The sequence below is a fragment of the Mixophyes fleayi genome, chromosome 11 (assembly GCF_038048845.1).
Source record: "Mixophyes fleayi isolate aMixFle1 chromosome 11, aMixFle1.hap1, whole genome shotgun sequence".
Lineage (NCBI taxonomy): Eukaryota > Metazoa > Chordata > Amphibia > Anura > Limnodynastidae > Mixophyes > Mixophyes fleayi.
Window position 1 is genome coordinate 78,369,488 of NC_134412.1, and position 14,972 is coordinate 78,384,459.

Genomic DNA, 14,972 nt, shown 5'->3' on the forward strand with positions numbered 1-14,972 from the left:
CCAGCCTGGGAGGAAGTTGCAGTGGTTTGCACAAGTTGACCATTTATACACATTGATACTTATGATTGATGTGTGTTAAAAAGTAACTGGCTCAGGGCCGGCTACAGTACATATACAGGGAAACAAAGTGCTCTCCTATCTCTAATCTACTTAGTTACTAAAAAAACACCCTATCTGTTCTAAAAATACAACATACATTTTAGTATCTGACTGCCTTTCCGCCATCTCCTCCTGGATGTCCAAGCGCTTTCTCAAAATCAATATTTCTAAAACTGAACTAATTGGGCCTGAGTCATTAAGGAGAGTAAAGCATAAAAAAGGAGTAACATTTGCACCTGGGCAAAACCATGTTGTATTGGAGGGGGAGGTAAATTTAAAATGTGAGGCAGATTTATAGTTTGGGTAGGGCATGTCCTAGATCATCTTTATATTTCAATGTAATAATAAAGCTAGCAAGTATTTGTGTGCTAGATGAAAAAACAGCCAGTATTTAACTTATGTACAAAATAATAAACTGATTTTCACCCCTTGCATTGTAACATGGTTTGTCCCAGAGAGCATTTACTCCTTTGCTTGCCTTAATGACTCAGGCCCATTGTCTTTCCTCCGCCCAGACTCCCATCCCACCATGACCTCTCTATTGTCGTCAACAACACCACCATCTCCTCTGTCACCCAACTTCGCTGCCTGGGTGTCACCCTCGACTCCTCTCTCTCTTTTGCCCCCCACATTCATTCTCTTGCCCAAGCCTGTCACTTCCAACTACGCAACATCGCCCGCATCCATCCTTTTCTCTCTCAGGATGCCACCAAAACTGTCATCCAAGCACTCATCATCTCCCGCCTCGATTATTGTAACCTCCTCCTCACTGGCCTCCCCCACTCCCGCCTCTCCCCCTTCCGCTCTATACTCAATGCGGCCGCAAGACTCATCTTCCTCTCACGCCGCTCCTCCTCTGCCTCCCCTCTCTGCCTTGCCTTACACTGGCTCCCCTTCACCTACAGAATCCTTTTCAAACTCCTCACCACCACTTACAAGGCTCTCTCCAACTCTACTGCCCCTCATGTAGGGTATAAACCTGCCGCTCATGTAGGGGGATAAACCTGCCGCTCATGTAGGGGGATAAACCTGCCGGTCATGTAGGGGGGTAAGCCTGCCGCTCATGTAGGGAGATAAACCTGCCGCTCATGTAGGGGATAAACCTGCCGCTCATCTAGGGGTATAAAACTGCCGGTCATGTAGGGTATAAACCTGCCGGTCATGTAGGGGTATAAACCTGCCGGTCATGTAGGGAGATAAACCTGCCGATCATGTAGGGGGATAAACCTGCCGGTCATGTAGGGGGATAAACCTGCCGGTCATGTAGGGGGATAAACCTGTCGATCATGTAGGGGGATAAACCTGTCGGTCATGTAGGGGGATAAACCTGCCGCTCATGTAGGGGGATAAACCTGCCGCTCATGTAGGGGGATAAACCTGCCGATCATGTAGGGGGATAAACCTGCCGCTCATGTAGGGGGATAAACCTGCCGGTCATGTAGGGGGATAAACCTGTCGATCATGTAGGGGTATAAACCTGCCGGTCATGTAGGGGTGTAAACCTGCCGGTCATGTAGGGGTATAAGCCTGCCGCTCATGTAGGGAGATAAACCTGCAGGTCATGTAGGGAGGTAAACCTGCCGGTCATGTAGGGGTATAAACCTGCCGCTCATGTAGGGAGATAAACCTGCCGCTCATGTAGGGAGATAAACCTGCCGCTCATGTAGGGGGATAAACCTGCCGGTCATGTAGGGGGATAAACCTGTCGATCATGTAGGGGTGTAAACCTGCCGGTCATGTAGGGGTGTAAACCTGCCGGTCATGTAGGGGTATAAGCCTGCCGCTCATGTAGGGGTATAAACCTGCCGGTCATGTAGGGGTGTAAACCTGCCGGTCATGTAGGGGGATAAACCTGCAGGTCATGTAGGGAGGTAAACCTGCCGGTCATGTAGGGAGATAAACCTGCCGGTCATGTAGGGGGATAAACCTGCCGCTCATGTAGGGGGATAAACCTGCCGGTCATGTAGGGGGATAAACCTGCCGGTCATGTAGGGGATAAACCTGCCGGTCATGTAGGGAGATAAACCTGCCGCTCATGTAGGGGGATAAGCCTGCCGCTCATGTAGGGAGATAAACCTGCCGGTCATGTAGGGGGATAAGCCTGCCGGTCATGTAGGGGATAAACCTGCCGCTCATGTAGGGGGATAAACCTGCAGGTCATGTAGGGGGATAAACCTGCCGGTCATGTAGGGGGATAAACCTGCCGGTCATGTAGGGGGATAAACCTGCCGGTCATGTAGGGGATAAACCTGCCGGTCTTGATGGGAGATAAACCGGTTGGTCATGTAGGGGATAAACCTGCAGGTCATGTAGGGTATAAACCTGCCGATCATGTAGGGAGATAAACCTGCCGGTCATGTAGGGTATAAACCTGCCGATCATGTAGGGAGATAAACCTGTCGGTCATGTAGGGGGATAAACCTGCCGATCATGTAGGGGGATAAACCTGCAGGTCATGTAGGGGGATAAACCTGCAGGTCATGTAGGGGGATAAACCTGCCGGTCATGTAGGGGTATAAACCTGCAGGTCATGTAGGGGGATAAACCTGCGGGTCATGTAGGGGGATAAACCTGCCGGTCATGTAGGGGTATAAACCTGCCGATCATGTAGGGAGATAAACCTGCCGGTCATGTAGGGTATAAACCTGCCGATCATGTAGGGAGATAAACCTGTCGGTCATGTAGGGGGATAAACCTGCCGCTCATGTAGGGGGATAAACCTGCCGCTCATGTAGGGAGATAAACCTGCCGGTCATGTAGGGGGATAAACCTGCCGGTCATGTAGGGGGATAAACCTGCAGGTCATGTAGGGGTATAAACCTGCCGCTCATGTAGGGAGATAAACCTGCCGGTCATGTAGGGGGATAAACCTGCAGGTCATGTAGGGGGATAAACCTGCAGGTCATGTAGGGGGATAAACCTGCAGGTCATGTAGGGGGATAAACCTGCCGGTCATGTAGGGGGATAAACCTGCCGGTCATGTAGGGGATAAACCTGTCGATCATGTATGGGATAAACCTGTCGATCATGTAGGGGGATAAACCTGCCGATCATGTAGGGGGATAAACCTGCCGGTCATGTAGGGGTATAAACCTGACGATCATGTAGGGGGATAAACCAGCCGCTCATGTAGGGGTATAAACCTGACGATCATGTAGGGGATAAACCTGTCGATCATGTAGGGGGATAAACCTGCCGGTCATGTAGGGGGATAAACCAGCCGCTCATGTAGGGGGATAAACCTGCCGCTCATGAAGGGAGATAAACCTGCCGCTCATGTAGGGGGATAAACCAGCCGCTCATGTAGGGGATAAACCTGCCGCTCATGAAGGGAGATAAACCTGCAGGTCATGTAGGGGGATAAACCAGCCGCTCATGAAGGGAGATAAACCTGCCGCTCATGAAGGGAGATAAACCTGCAGGTCATGTAGGGGTATAAACCTGCGATCATGTAGGGCAGGGGTCAGGGAACTTTTTTACCTTTTACCCCAAAATATATTTAGATACGCCGATGTTACCCCCCTGATTTGAAAGGAAGGAAATCACATATTATTAATTATTGGAATTCAAAATTTTATTGAATCTATTAAAAATTTCTTTGAAAGCTTCAACTTCAAAACTTCAGGTTTTGGAGAAATTATGTTAATTCATTGTTGATACGAGAGCATCAATATTGGGGCATTTTGATGTCAGAGCAATTTGGATACAGTCTTCAGCGTCCAATCAATTTCTCTGCTTTGTTTTTATGTTCGTTAGAGTGGAAAATCCTTGTTCGTAAAGGTAGGTTGTTGCAAAATGCAGCAACTTTTTGACTGCCTCCTCATGTGCAATTTTGATGCCTTTGCAGCTGTTGAAATCCAAAAATATGACAGATCTGCTTTGTTTTCAAATGCAATACATGCGTCATTATTGCATCGCAGCTCAAAAAGTGCCTCTGCCAACCCTTGAGGCTCTTCTGGTACAACAGCAATTTCACATTTAAAGGGGTCTACAATCCAACTGACAGCAAGTGAATCGGCAGCATTACCCCAAGGAATTACATTTTTACCCCATTTGGGGTAATTTACCCCTGTTCCCTGACCATTGATGTAGGCGGATAAGCCTGCCGCTCATGTAGGGGTGTAAACCTGCCGATCATGTAGGGGTATAAACCTGCAGGTCATGTAGGGGGATAAGCCTGCCGCTCATGTAGGGAGATAAACCTGCCGCTCATGTAGGGAGATAAACCTGCCGCTCATGTAGGGAGATAAACCTGCCGGTCATGTAGGGGATAAACCTGCCGTTCTTGATGGGAGATAAACCGGTTGGTCATGTAGGGGTATAAACCTGCCGCTCATGTAGGGAGATAAACCTGCCGGTCTTGATGGGAGATAAACCTGCAGGTCATGTAGGGGTATAAACCTGCCGCTCATGTAGGGGGATAAACCTGCCGGTCATGTAGGGGTATAAACCTGCCGGTCATGTAGGGGTATAAACCTGCCGATTATGTAGGGGGATAAGCCTGCCGCTCATGTAGGGGGATAAACCTGCCGCTCATGTAGGGGTATAAACCTGCCGATTATGTAGGGGGATAAGCCTGCCGCTCATGTAGGGAGATAAACCTGCCGGTCTTGATGGGAGATAAACCTGCAGGTCATGTAGGGAGATAAACCTGCCGGTCATGTAGGGGTATAAACCTGCCGATCATGTAGGGGGATAAGCCTGCCGCTCATGTAGGGAGATAAACCTGCCGCTCATGTAGGGGGATAAACCTGCCGATCATGTAGGGGGATAAACCTGCCGCTCATGTAGGGAGATAAACCTGCAGGTCATGTAGGGGGATAAACCTGCCGCTCATGTAGGGAGATAAACCTGCAGGTCATGTAGGGGTATAAACCTGCCGCTCATGTAGGGGGATAAACCTGCCGCTCATGTAGGGGGATAAACCTGCCGCTCATGTAGGGGGATAAACCTGCCGCTCATGTAGGGGGATAAACCTGCCGCTCATGTAGGGGGATAAACCTGCGGTCATGTAGGGTATAAACCTGCCGATCATGTAGGGGGATAAACCTGCCGCTCATGTAGGGAGATAAACCTGCCGCTCATGTAGGGGGATAAACCTGCCGGTCTTGATGGGAGATAAACCGGTTGGTCATGTAGGGGATAAACCTGCCGATCATGTAGGGGGATAAACCTGCCGGTCATGTAGGGGGATAAACCTGCCGGTCATGTAGGGGGATAAACCTGCCGCTCATGTAGGGGGATAAACCTGCCGCTCATGTAGGGGGATAAACCTGCGGTCATGTAGGGTATAAACCTGCCGATCATGTAGGGGGATAAACCTGCCGGTCATGAAGGGAGATAAACCTGCAGGTCATGTAGGGGTATAAACCTGCCGGTCTTGATGGGAGATAAACCGGTTGGTCATGTAGGGGATAAACCTGCCGATCATGTAGGGGGATAAACCTGCCGATCATGTAGGGAGATAAACCTGCAGGTCATGTAGGGGATAAACCTGCCGGTCTTGATGGGAGATAAACCGGTTGGTCATGTAGGGGATAAACCTGCCGGTCATGATGCGGTCACCATAAGAATGAAAGGCGTTAAATATACTTTGCTCCTTTACAGGCTATGATTTGATTTCTCAGAGAGAAAGCCCATTGGCCTTTTACAGTATTTTGTGCCCCCCCCGCTAATGACATAAACGCTTTCATAGACTTAGATGTATACCCTAATTGAAGGGCTGTCCTCCACAATCTCCCAACTTGGTTTCCACCTATGTTTAAATTCTCCAGCAAAATGTAGAGAATTCTAAGTTGTGGACCCACTTGGGAAATGACGAGTATTGGGAAATAATTATAGCAGATGTCCTCTTTAACCCTCTAAGAACTGTACAAGTTCTTGTGTCCCACCTAATGTATCCGCTTTATCCATGTTTCGTGCAGAGGCCACTGGTTTCTGTGCCGTTACAGATGCCATATCCAGGGTAATCTTCAGTAGGAGCTACATAGTAGTAAGTAGGAGAGATCCACTACAACCCATACCATTCTTAAGTGTACTAAAGCCTATGATTTGGAAACAGAGGCTCTGTAGAATATCGTGGTAACTGGTCAGGTTAATCCCTTACAGCGACTGCTCATTAGACGCAAGTAAAATGCTTTTTGTGACGGTTCCCAATTGTTCCAGTGTCTTTGACTTTTGGAAACTTAAATGACCCAAACCTTCCTTGGCTTCGGGAATTCCAGTTATTTCCTTTTGGAATGGAATTCAGCTTATGTTATAAATATCCTATGCATTCAACTTTTTAATCCTAAAACAAATAATGAAAGGTTGAGTTAATCCTGCTATAAACTGAAATGGTTAGGACATATGACTAAGTATTACAGGAGTAAATCCGAGCACAAAGTTTACACAAGGGAAGACTGGTGGATTTGAAAGTTAGTTATGCAGATTTTTATTTTTGCACAATGCACACACAGTAGCCAGAGCCATCCCAAACCATTCTGAGACACCGAATGGGAGGAGCCAATTTAAAACATGTGCTGGCATCACAGAATGGGAGGAGCTAATGTGCTACTTAACACTGGAACATAAGATACGTTTCCATGGATACTTAGAGAATTCTGGTACCTATTACGTTACTGGATGCAAAATATAAATTAAGACATATCAATCTGTCTTTTGAAGCCCCATAGAATCAGGTGCCCTAGGCTGTTGCCTGGTCTGACTGTTACTTGGGCCGGCACTGACAGTGGTATTCATCCTTGTGGTAATTAAAATATGCAGCCTATTTTGGTTGACTTTGTGGTAGTAGAATGGACCGTGTGTAAAAAAGCACTCTAAAACATGAGTTTTTCCCATGCAAATGATTGAAAGTTATTATTTTTTAATTGAGTACTGTACATTTCAGCCATGTCTTTATATCATCGGGAGGATTCATTTCCGTTGCCCTGCAATACGTCACACCAATCTGCTAGGCTCTCTTGTATTGGATACAGTTGTAGCCACATTTTCAAAGAGCAGCTTTGTGTTGTATTCAAGGGCATCAAAATATGCAGACATGGCTGAAAAGCACAGAAGGAAGCTAGAGAGATATTCCAAAAAAAAAAAGTATTTCGTAAAAGTTTTGGGAGGGCATGTGAAATTCAATGAATTAAAGCCACATGAAAATGGAAAAACATTTTAAGTAATTCAGCTGTGATTGCTCCTCTCTAAGAGTAGCCTGTGCTTGTCTGATGGATACTGTTAGACATACATGATACAGCCAGTATCAAGAGTGAGTTCCTGATTAAGTTTGGAGACACAGCGAGGGTGGGAGAGATGGAGGTTTCTGCAAACATAACGGGATTAGTAGTCTTGACGATCCTCTTCTGTCCAAGACGACATAACTAAACTCATATAGTCATCAACAAATGTTGTATGTAGGTCAATGAGTAAGCAGTATCATTAATGTGGAATAACCCTCTGTTACTGGGGTTATGATACTCTGTTCACTATTTGTATTGAGAGTAATAAGCTGGAATGACATGTGAGTGTGAGTCACACACACATCTGGTCTACGTGGAGGAATCGGTCACTGGAGAGTCATGCAACTCACATCCACTCGGGCGAGTAATGAAGCTCAAGGATTTCTTAGCTATAAGAAATAGCTTAGCTATTTCTAAGCATTTAAGAAAGACTTAAATGCTTAGTTATCAAACCGCACAGCAAATGCTCTTTTTACAATGTCACTTTTGCACAAGTGCAGATAGGTGAAACTGCCGATGGGAGAGGTTTGGTTGCTTGTGGCCGGCTTTGCTTTAGAGAATTTGTTTTACGCTGCGTGAGATTAATTAAATGAGGTGGAGAGGACGCATTTAGGGGGGCGTTCATAGAGTTACTGGAGGGCGTCAGATGTAAACCAGCCAATGTAATAATATATACTCCCTATGTTCCTGTTATAGTTTTGATTTTTTTTTTCATCTACTTAGTTGTTATGCTCGATTGATGATCACATTTGTCTAGTGACACATGATATCATACCTGTTACGGGACATCCTTGTCTTTGTAATGCTAAGGAAGAAAAGTAGACATACGTTAAATTCTTGAGGCTCAGTCTAACCCACCGTTAATGTTGGACTTTATCATGTTCAGTCTGATTAACAACAGTTTGCAAACCTTCCAACTCTCATTGTCTTTGTCATGTTTATTATGCTCTTATGCAATGTTTTCCTTTTATTGTACGTTTAAATGTAGCAATAAAAATATTTTGGAAAAAAAGACAAGTGAGGATAAAACAAGCTGTATTTTAACAGAAAACCATAAAAGTTCAAACTAATGAAGGTTGTTGTTCTAACGTGGAAGTAGGTTGTACTTTTGAAGTGAAGATTTTATTGTTTTCACCGTGTGCAGTTTCCAGAATATCTGGAAAAGTAGGATCATCCCCAGATTGCAGAATTGCTCTGGAAGTGGACATGCGCCTTGCAATGCACCGGGCAGACAATTAGGCGCACTGACACAAAAATGAAGCAGGGTGGTGCCACATTTTTGCCTTTGGTAAATGAGCCTCATTGATTAATGAGTTGACGAATGGGTATAACGGAGATAACCTAGACACACTGACAAATAAGTGGTTTCATTGTGAAATCTAGCTCTTTTCCATCAACCTTTCCATCGCATATTTTGCAATCCTACTCACAGACCACAGCAGCTGCCCTCAATCACAAATGGAATTACTGAAGCTCAAGAAGTCAATTTTCTATTCTTTGTGGGGTTGTTAAAGGGACACTCAAAAAAAAACGAATGTAACACTCACAGAGAACCTCGCTCATATCATAGACCTGTCAATAGTCAACACTGCACTCACATCTGTGTTGGTGTAACCAAACCTCTTCATGAGTTTTCTTTATGTAGCACCAGTATAAACTGTGTGGTTTCCTCTTCAGGGCAGTAAGAAAGATTCTCGAAAGGGCACGGCAGCTGGTGGACTCCAAGAAGGAGGATGGCTTCACTGCCCTGCATCTAGCTACGCTCAACAACCACCAGGAAGTCGTGGACATCTTGATCAAAGAGGTGCGTCTTTATACAGAGGAGGTCATCTACAAGGGGCAGAAAGGCGCTTCTCAGCGATAATACTTGTCTTCCTTGTTTCCTGGGTACAGGGCCGCTGTGATGTAAATCTCAGGAACAACAGAAACCAGTCTCCTCTGCACCTGGCAGTGACACACGGGCACATCAACCAGGTGCAGGTGCTGGTGACGGAAGGGGCGGATGTGAACGCGGAGGATGAGGATGGGGACACCCCGATGCACATAGTTCTAGTACAGCAGCACCTCACCAGCTTGGAGCCAGACGGCAACGGCTCAGCTCTTCTCGGCAAGGTAAGGAGAGATGACGCTGTGCACGGGGGACGTGTAATAAGCTGTCATTGAGACAACTGGGAGTCAGACTCCAGCTCTGGCTCTTGTCTACTTGTATGTTATAGGGCTATCTGCCGATTGGTGTTTATGGTGCACCTAGTGATGGGGGGGATGGGGGGGGGGCTGCCTTGTTGGAGAAAATTATAAGGGAATCCAAGTTGCATTCCCTGTTCCCCTCACATCCTCTGTCACATGCAGCCCTGTCCCCACTGACAAAATCACATGGATGGACAGGTCACTGCCTCCCCATTCAATGAAATGCGTTGTGCTGCTATGAACATTTAGATGATTCGATTGGCTAAAAACTGGGGTCATAGCAGACGAGCCGGAGTTGAAGACTGAACACAATGAAGTGCTCAGACCCGAGTCATTTGCAGCTCTTCATATCTTTGTATTAGCTGCAGGACACTGGATTGCTTGGCAATATGGAACTGAATGTCGGAATGGCGATCTCCTGCTTTTTGGCACTGTCGGGCGCAGACATTAACTATGCCAATCACCGTGGAAAATCCCCTCTAGACCTGATCACTGATGGAAGGCTAGCACACCTGGTGAAAAACTTCTCGCAGAAATTCAGGTACGAACATATCGCTGTAAAAATAACTCAAAACATTGTCAGATACAGCAACCGTAATGTATTATACTTGTGAACAGGAGTCCAAGGAGGAGAATTCAGTGGATTATATAGTACAAACACAGACATAATTTATATTGACAATGATAACTTGGGTGTAAGATGGAAGATGATTAGTTAATCATAGTGTAAAACTTATGTTTAATGGATAATGTATTCTTTGTAAGTTTACAATGGGAGTTAAAACTCCGCATTTGTTATACATATATACAATGGTGAGAATTGTATGAAGTGGGGGATAAAGACGCTGCTTCTGGCTGTTTATGTTACAATTTCCTAGTTCAGGAGTAGAGAATGCAGAGCATGCTGGGAGATTTAGGTCAGCCAATCGAGTTGCCTAGGGTTTGTCTTCTTAACCTTGTTGCATTCTGTTGGTTTCAGGGAACAACAGGCTGAAACTGACTCAGCCACTATCAGCTGCACTCTCCGCAGGGTACACACTACCCCTAATACAATGACCAACCTCAGCATGCCCAGTGCTACCAGCCCCTCAGAATGCCTCGTCTGCTCGGAGCTGGCAGTGCTCATCAACTTCTTCCCCTGTCAGCACAGCATAGTATGTGAAGGTAAGAGGAGAGATTACCCATCAGCCCCTCTGTCCATTACCGCGTAAGCGTCCGTACAGTCCAGGCTGGTTCTTTTATCTCTGACAGATGTCTGGGGAAGAGAGACATTAACTATTAAACGGAATGCAACAACCTGTTCAATATTGAAACACAACTGCCATCAATTGTGTAAATTCATAGTATGCAGTAATCAGTGATCACAAATGATTTTCATTTGAACTATGAGAATGCAGAACAATAGACACACAGTACAAATGCTGTTTTGTGACATCATGCGCCTGTTGTGCGCAAATCTGGAAGTGCATAGATAGGCAGGACAAGTGTGTGAGAGGGGACAACATGTGATTGATGGGGAAACCTGTGTGTTCCTGGCTGAATGTGGGAGGGGTGCACTCACACGCTACCTGTTTTTTAGGTTTTCATTTTGTTTGGCGCGATATGTAAAAGCGCTTCAGGGCACCACACAGGCGCTTTTGATAGAGAAACTCTTATTTATATGTGCACAAATATCCATGTAATAAACCGGTTTAATGTACAATAGTGACACAGGAAATAAATACAGCACAGATGTCCCCTCACTCTCGTTATTAACTTAAGACATAAATGTGCAGTATTTTAATGGAACAAAATAATGAATGAAGCATGTACCTATGTAACAAATAGCAACTGAATGAGGTCCATGCTGCCATTGTGGTTAGTAATGTAATAAGGTTGGCTTATGGCTCAAGATGAAATTATTTACTCAGTCACCAATCATTGGTAAAAACAATATGATGTGTCCCTATCTCTAATTGTGTTCTTTATTTTCCCAGAATGCTCCAGAAGAATGAAGAAATGCATAAAGTGTCAAGTATCAATCACCAAAAAGATTAGGCAAGGTGAGCAGACCGGATTCCTCAGCTGTAACCCACTGCAGAGCGGTGGTAATCGTTTTTACGATTACCACTATTCCGACATGGAGAAAGCCTACAAAGAAAATCCAAAATTATAAAAAATTGATTGGAAAATAAACAGACTTAGCTTCAACCCCGACGCTGGAGATCTCCGATGGAGCACGATGCTGACAGCAAGTGATTCCGATTGAACAAGTGTTTGGCAGTGCAGGTTGACGTCATCAAGGCGTCTGTCAATATAAATTTAAAGCGGCAATGTGAGGAACCCTAAGGTTAAGTGTTTAAACACTTAACCTTGACATTGCCGCTTTAAATTTTTTATTGACAGACGTCGCGATGACGTCAGCCTGCAGTGCCGAACACTTCTCCAATCGGAATCACTTGCTGTCAGCATGGTGCTCCCATCGGAGATCTCCAGCGTCGGGTTAAAGGGAATTCTGTTTATTTTCCAATCGGTTTATATAATTTTGGATTTTCTTTGTAGGCCTTCTCCATGTCGGAGTAGTGGACATCAGTAAAGCTTACCCAACCCCTGCAGAGGTGCTCAGTGAGAGGGAGAATAACAACCTAATTATATGATTACCAATGTCTCAGAATTACTGTGTCACCGGCTGGGTTGTATCTATGATTGGACTAACCATGGTGATGTGCCCATTGTGTCTTAGGAACATTTTAAGGGTAATAAAAGATTGTATTGTGCAGAATATGGGAGAATGAGCTAATACAGAGGAGCAATGTCATCCATGCTTAGCACTGGTGGGTGGGAGATAATTATGTGACGGGTAATATTGCCATATAAGCTGGCTCGGTTTACCAGCACGTAGCAGGCAGTATTAACACCGAACGAACACCGCAGGGTTTGAATCGCTTACCCACGCTCATGCGCCCGCTAACGTACAGCCAAATAGACATGAATAGTGTGACCTCTGAGTACTCTGCACACTTACTCAATGCCCGAGCGTCAGTAGCTTAAACCCCTTCCTGACCGGAGATTATTTAACTCTAAATAAATCATTTTTATTTACCCCCCAGAAAATATAGAACTTTCATTTGGTAGCCTAGTGGATTATAATATCTTCCTATATAGAGCACATGGGTAAAAATCACAAAAATACATGTCCTGTATTCTTCCCCTGGTTACTTTAACATTATTTTCTATTTTTTTAATTTGCCAAATTTTAAATCTCGCCTTGAGACTTTAATAGAGGTCAGGGACGATCCTCAAAATTTGGGTAGGAGATCAACGTTGCCGTTCTGGCCTCCTGGGCATCACGCTCTGCTATCAAAAGATAATAGAGGTGGACTTTGATTCCAGCTTACGTGAGATGAGGGGAAAAATAAACATCACGCGGTCTCCTGATGTAATTATGAAATAATTCTCTCTTAGCTCAGTTTCCAGGTACTTGTTTCACACAATATGTGGCAACGTCAGTGTTTGTTTTCATCGTGGCCAGTTCAGTATACTGCTAGAAGTGGCCGCTTATGTAATCCATTCCTTAATTCACTGTTTACTCCAATCTATCTTATGTACTAACTAAGAGGTTCTGCCCACTTGTAGGACATTGCTTGTTTTGAAAATGTAGTCCACTCCAGGGGTAGATTTATCAAACCTTCTAAAAAGTAAACGTGGAGGTGTTGCCCATATCAACCAATCAGAATCCAGCTATCATTTTCTAGCATGTACTAGATAAATGATAGCTAGAATCTGATTGGTTGCTATGGGCAACACCTCAACGTTTCCTTTTTAGAAGGTTTCATAAATATAATCCTAGACATTTATTATTTTATAGTGTAAATCGTCTCCTCACAGAGGAGGCAGCCATTTTGTTGACTAAACCAATATTCAATAAAAACTAGTGGGGATAATACTGACCCTTGTCTCATCCTGAAGTGATGTCACCGGTTCTAGTGAATGAATAAGCTGTATTGTCGTAAATATTGTCTCAGCCCACAAAGTGCCTTCCTCCGCTGTGTGTACACTTTTTTAAACAAACACATATTATTATATGATTTTTGTTCTATATTATAGATAGCACAGAAGTCGACGGCGTTTCCAGCTTAGAGGCCTCAGATCAGCGCAAGGTAATGGAAGAGCTTCAGAACCGGTATCGCCAGATGGAGGAACGGATGACCTGCCCCATCTGCATCGACAGTCACATCAAGCTGGTGTTTCAGTGCGGCCATGGATCCTGCACAGAATGCAGCACGTCCCTGAACTCCTGCCCCATCTGTAGGCAAGCCATCCGAGAGAGGATACAGATATTTGTCTGATGTGTGACATAGGAGCGGCTGGAGTCTCGAACTTTACCGTAAACCATAAGGACAAAAAAAAACGATGCCTGAGCTACGCAAGGTTGTGTCGGTCCTCTCCCTAGGCAAGGCGTTCGGAGAGGAGAGAGGACCAGCTCGGCTTACGAAGAAGTGTGGCTGCTGTGTGTGTTATAAACACTTAAAACAATATGTATAACTATCCACACTGGAAGGGCTAATCTACAGTGCAGTCTTCCTGAGACATCCTATTATTGTTTTGTCAGAATGACGGATGAGACCAATCACGATCACTCGTCATTCAAACATGTCATCACTGCCCGGTCCTGACGTGGTGTCTCCATAAGGATCCTCATCATTTTTTGGTTTCTTTGAACGTAACCTAAATCACGGCCTTCCAACACAAAGTTGCTATATTTATTTATTTTATACACGTTCATGAGATGTAACCAAGCAATACATTAGGTCAGCCTCTGACCCGGGACGTGTAGCGCTACGATATTTCACTAAAGATCATAGAAAGAAAATTAATATCTGATTCATTGGAAGATTTCGGTTTGCATTGAGCATTGATTCCATACATTTGATGGCAGCAGTAAATCAGAGAAAGGGTCTCTTGTTACAAGGACATTTCTAGCAGTCGTGATACTAGGCTAACTAGTGACAGCTTGATAGAAAGAAGGACAAGGCGTGTTCTATTTAGCATTTGTTACCATAAATGCCAGTGCCGGTGTGGGTTAGCAAATCAAAGTTTGTTCATTTTTATCTGTGTACAATGTATGAAATGTGTATATTACTGAAATAAAAGCAGGCTTGTTAATGTTAGGAATTGTATGGTTTATTCATACTTGCCAACTTTTCCTCGTTGGCTTCAAGGAGATCCCGGGGGAGGTGGGCGTACAGGGGTGGGGCTTGACAAATCGCATCATTTTGATCCCGCCTCTAAATGATTGTCACAATTTTGGCCAAGTACAGCAGGGGGCGGAGCTAAAGATGACACAATATTTGCGTCATTAAGCCCCATCTCCCGCCACTTATCTATTGCGGGGACGAGAACCTGGAGGTTGCCCTGCTCTCCCGGGAGCCCAGGGGGTCTCCCAGAAATGCGAGAGTCTCCCAGATATTCCGGGAGAGT

General features: G+C 45.0%; 1 protein-coding gene across 4 annotated transcripts in view; it reads left to right on the top strand.

Annotated features, from left to right (window-relative positions):
• The window catches only part of MIB2 (MIB E3 ubiquitin protein ligase 2), a 76,334-nt gene extending 61,672 nt beyond the window's left edge, over nt 1-14,662 (top strand). For all 4 annotated transcript variants that reach the window (XM_075189824.1, XM_075189823.1, XM_075189822.1 and 1 more), the window contains 6 exons: nt 9,003-9,129; nt 9,219-9,437; nt 9,875-10,053; nt 10,492-10,676; nt 11,489-11,554; nt 13,599-14,662. In XM_075189824.1, coding sequence (XP_075045925.1) covers nt 9,003-9,129; nt 9,219-9,437; nt 9,875-10,053; nt 10,492-10,676; nt 11,489-11,554; nt 13,599-13,840 — 1,018 coding nt within the window. In that variant the 3' untranslated portion in view covers nt 13,841-14,662. The remainder of the gene's footprint in view (nt 1-9,002; nt 9,130-9,218; nt 9,438-9,874; nt 10,054-10,491; nt 10,677-11,488; nt 11,555-13,598) is intronic.
• Nucleotides 14,663-14,972: the final 310 nt, after the last annotated feature.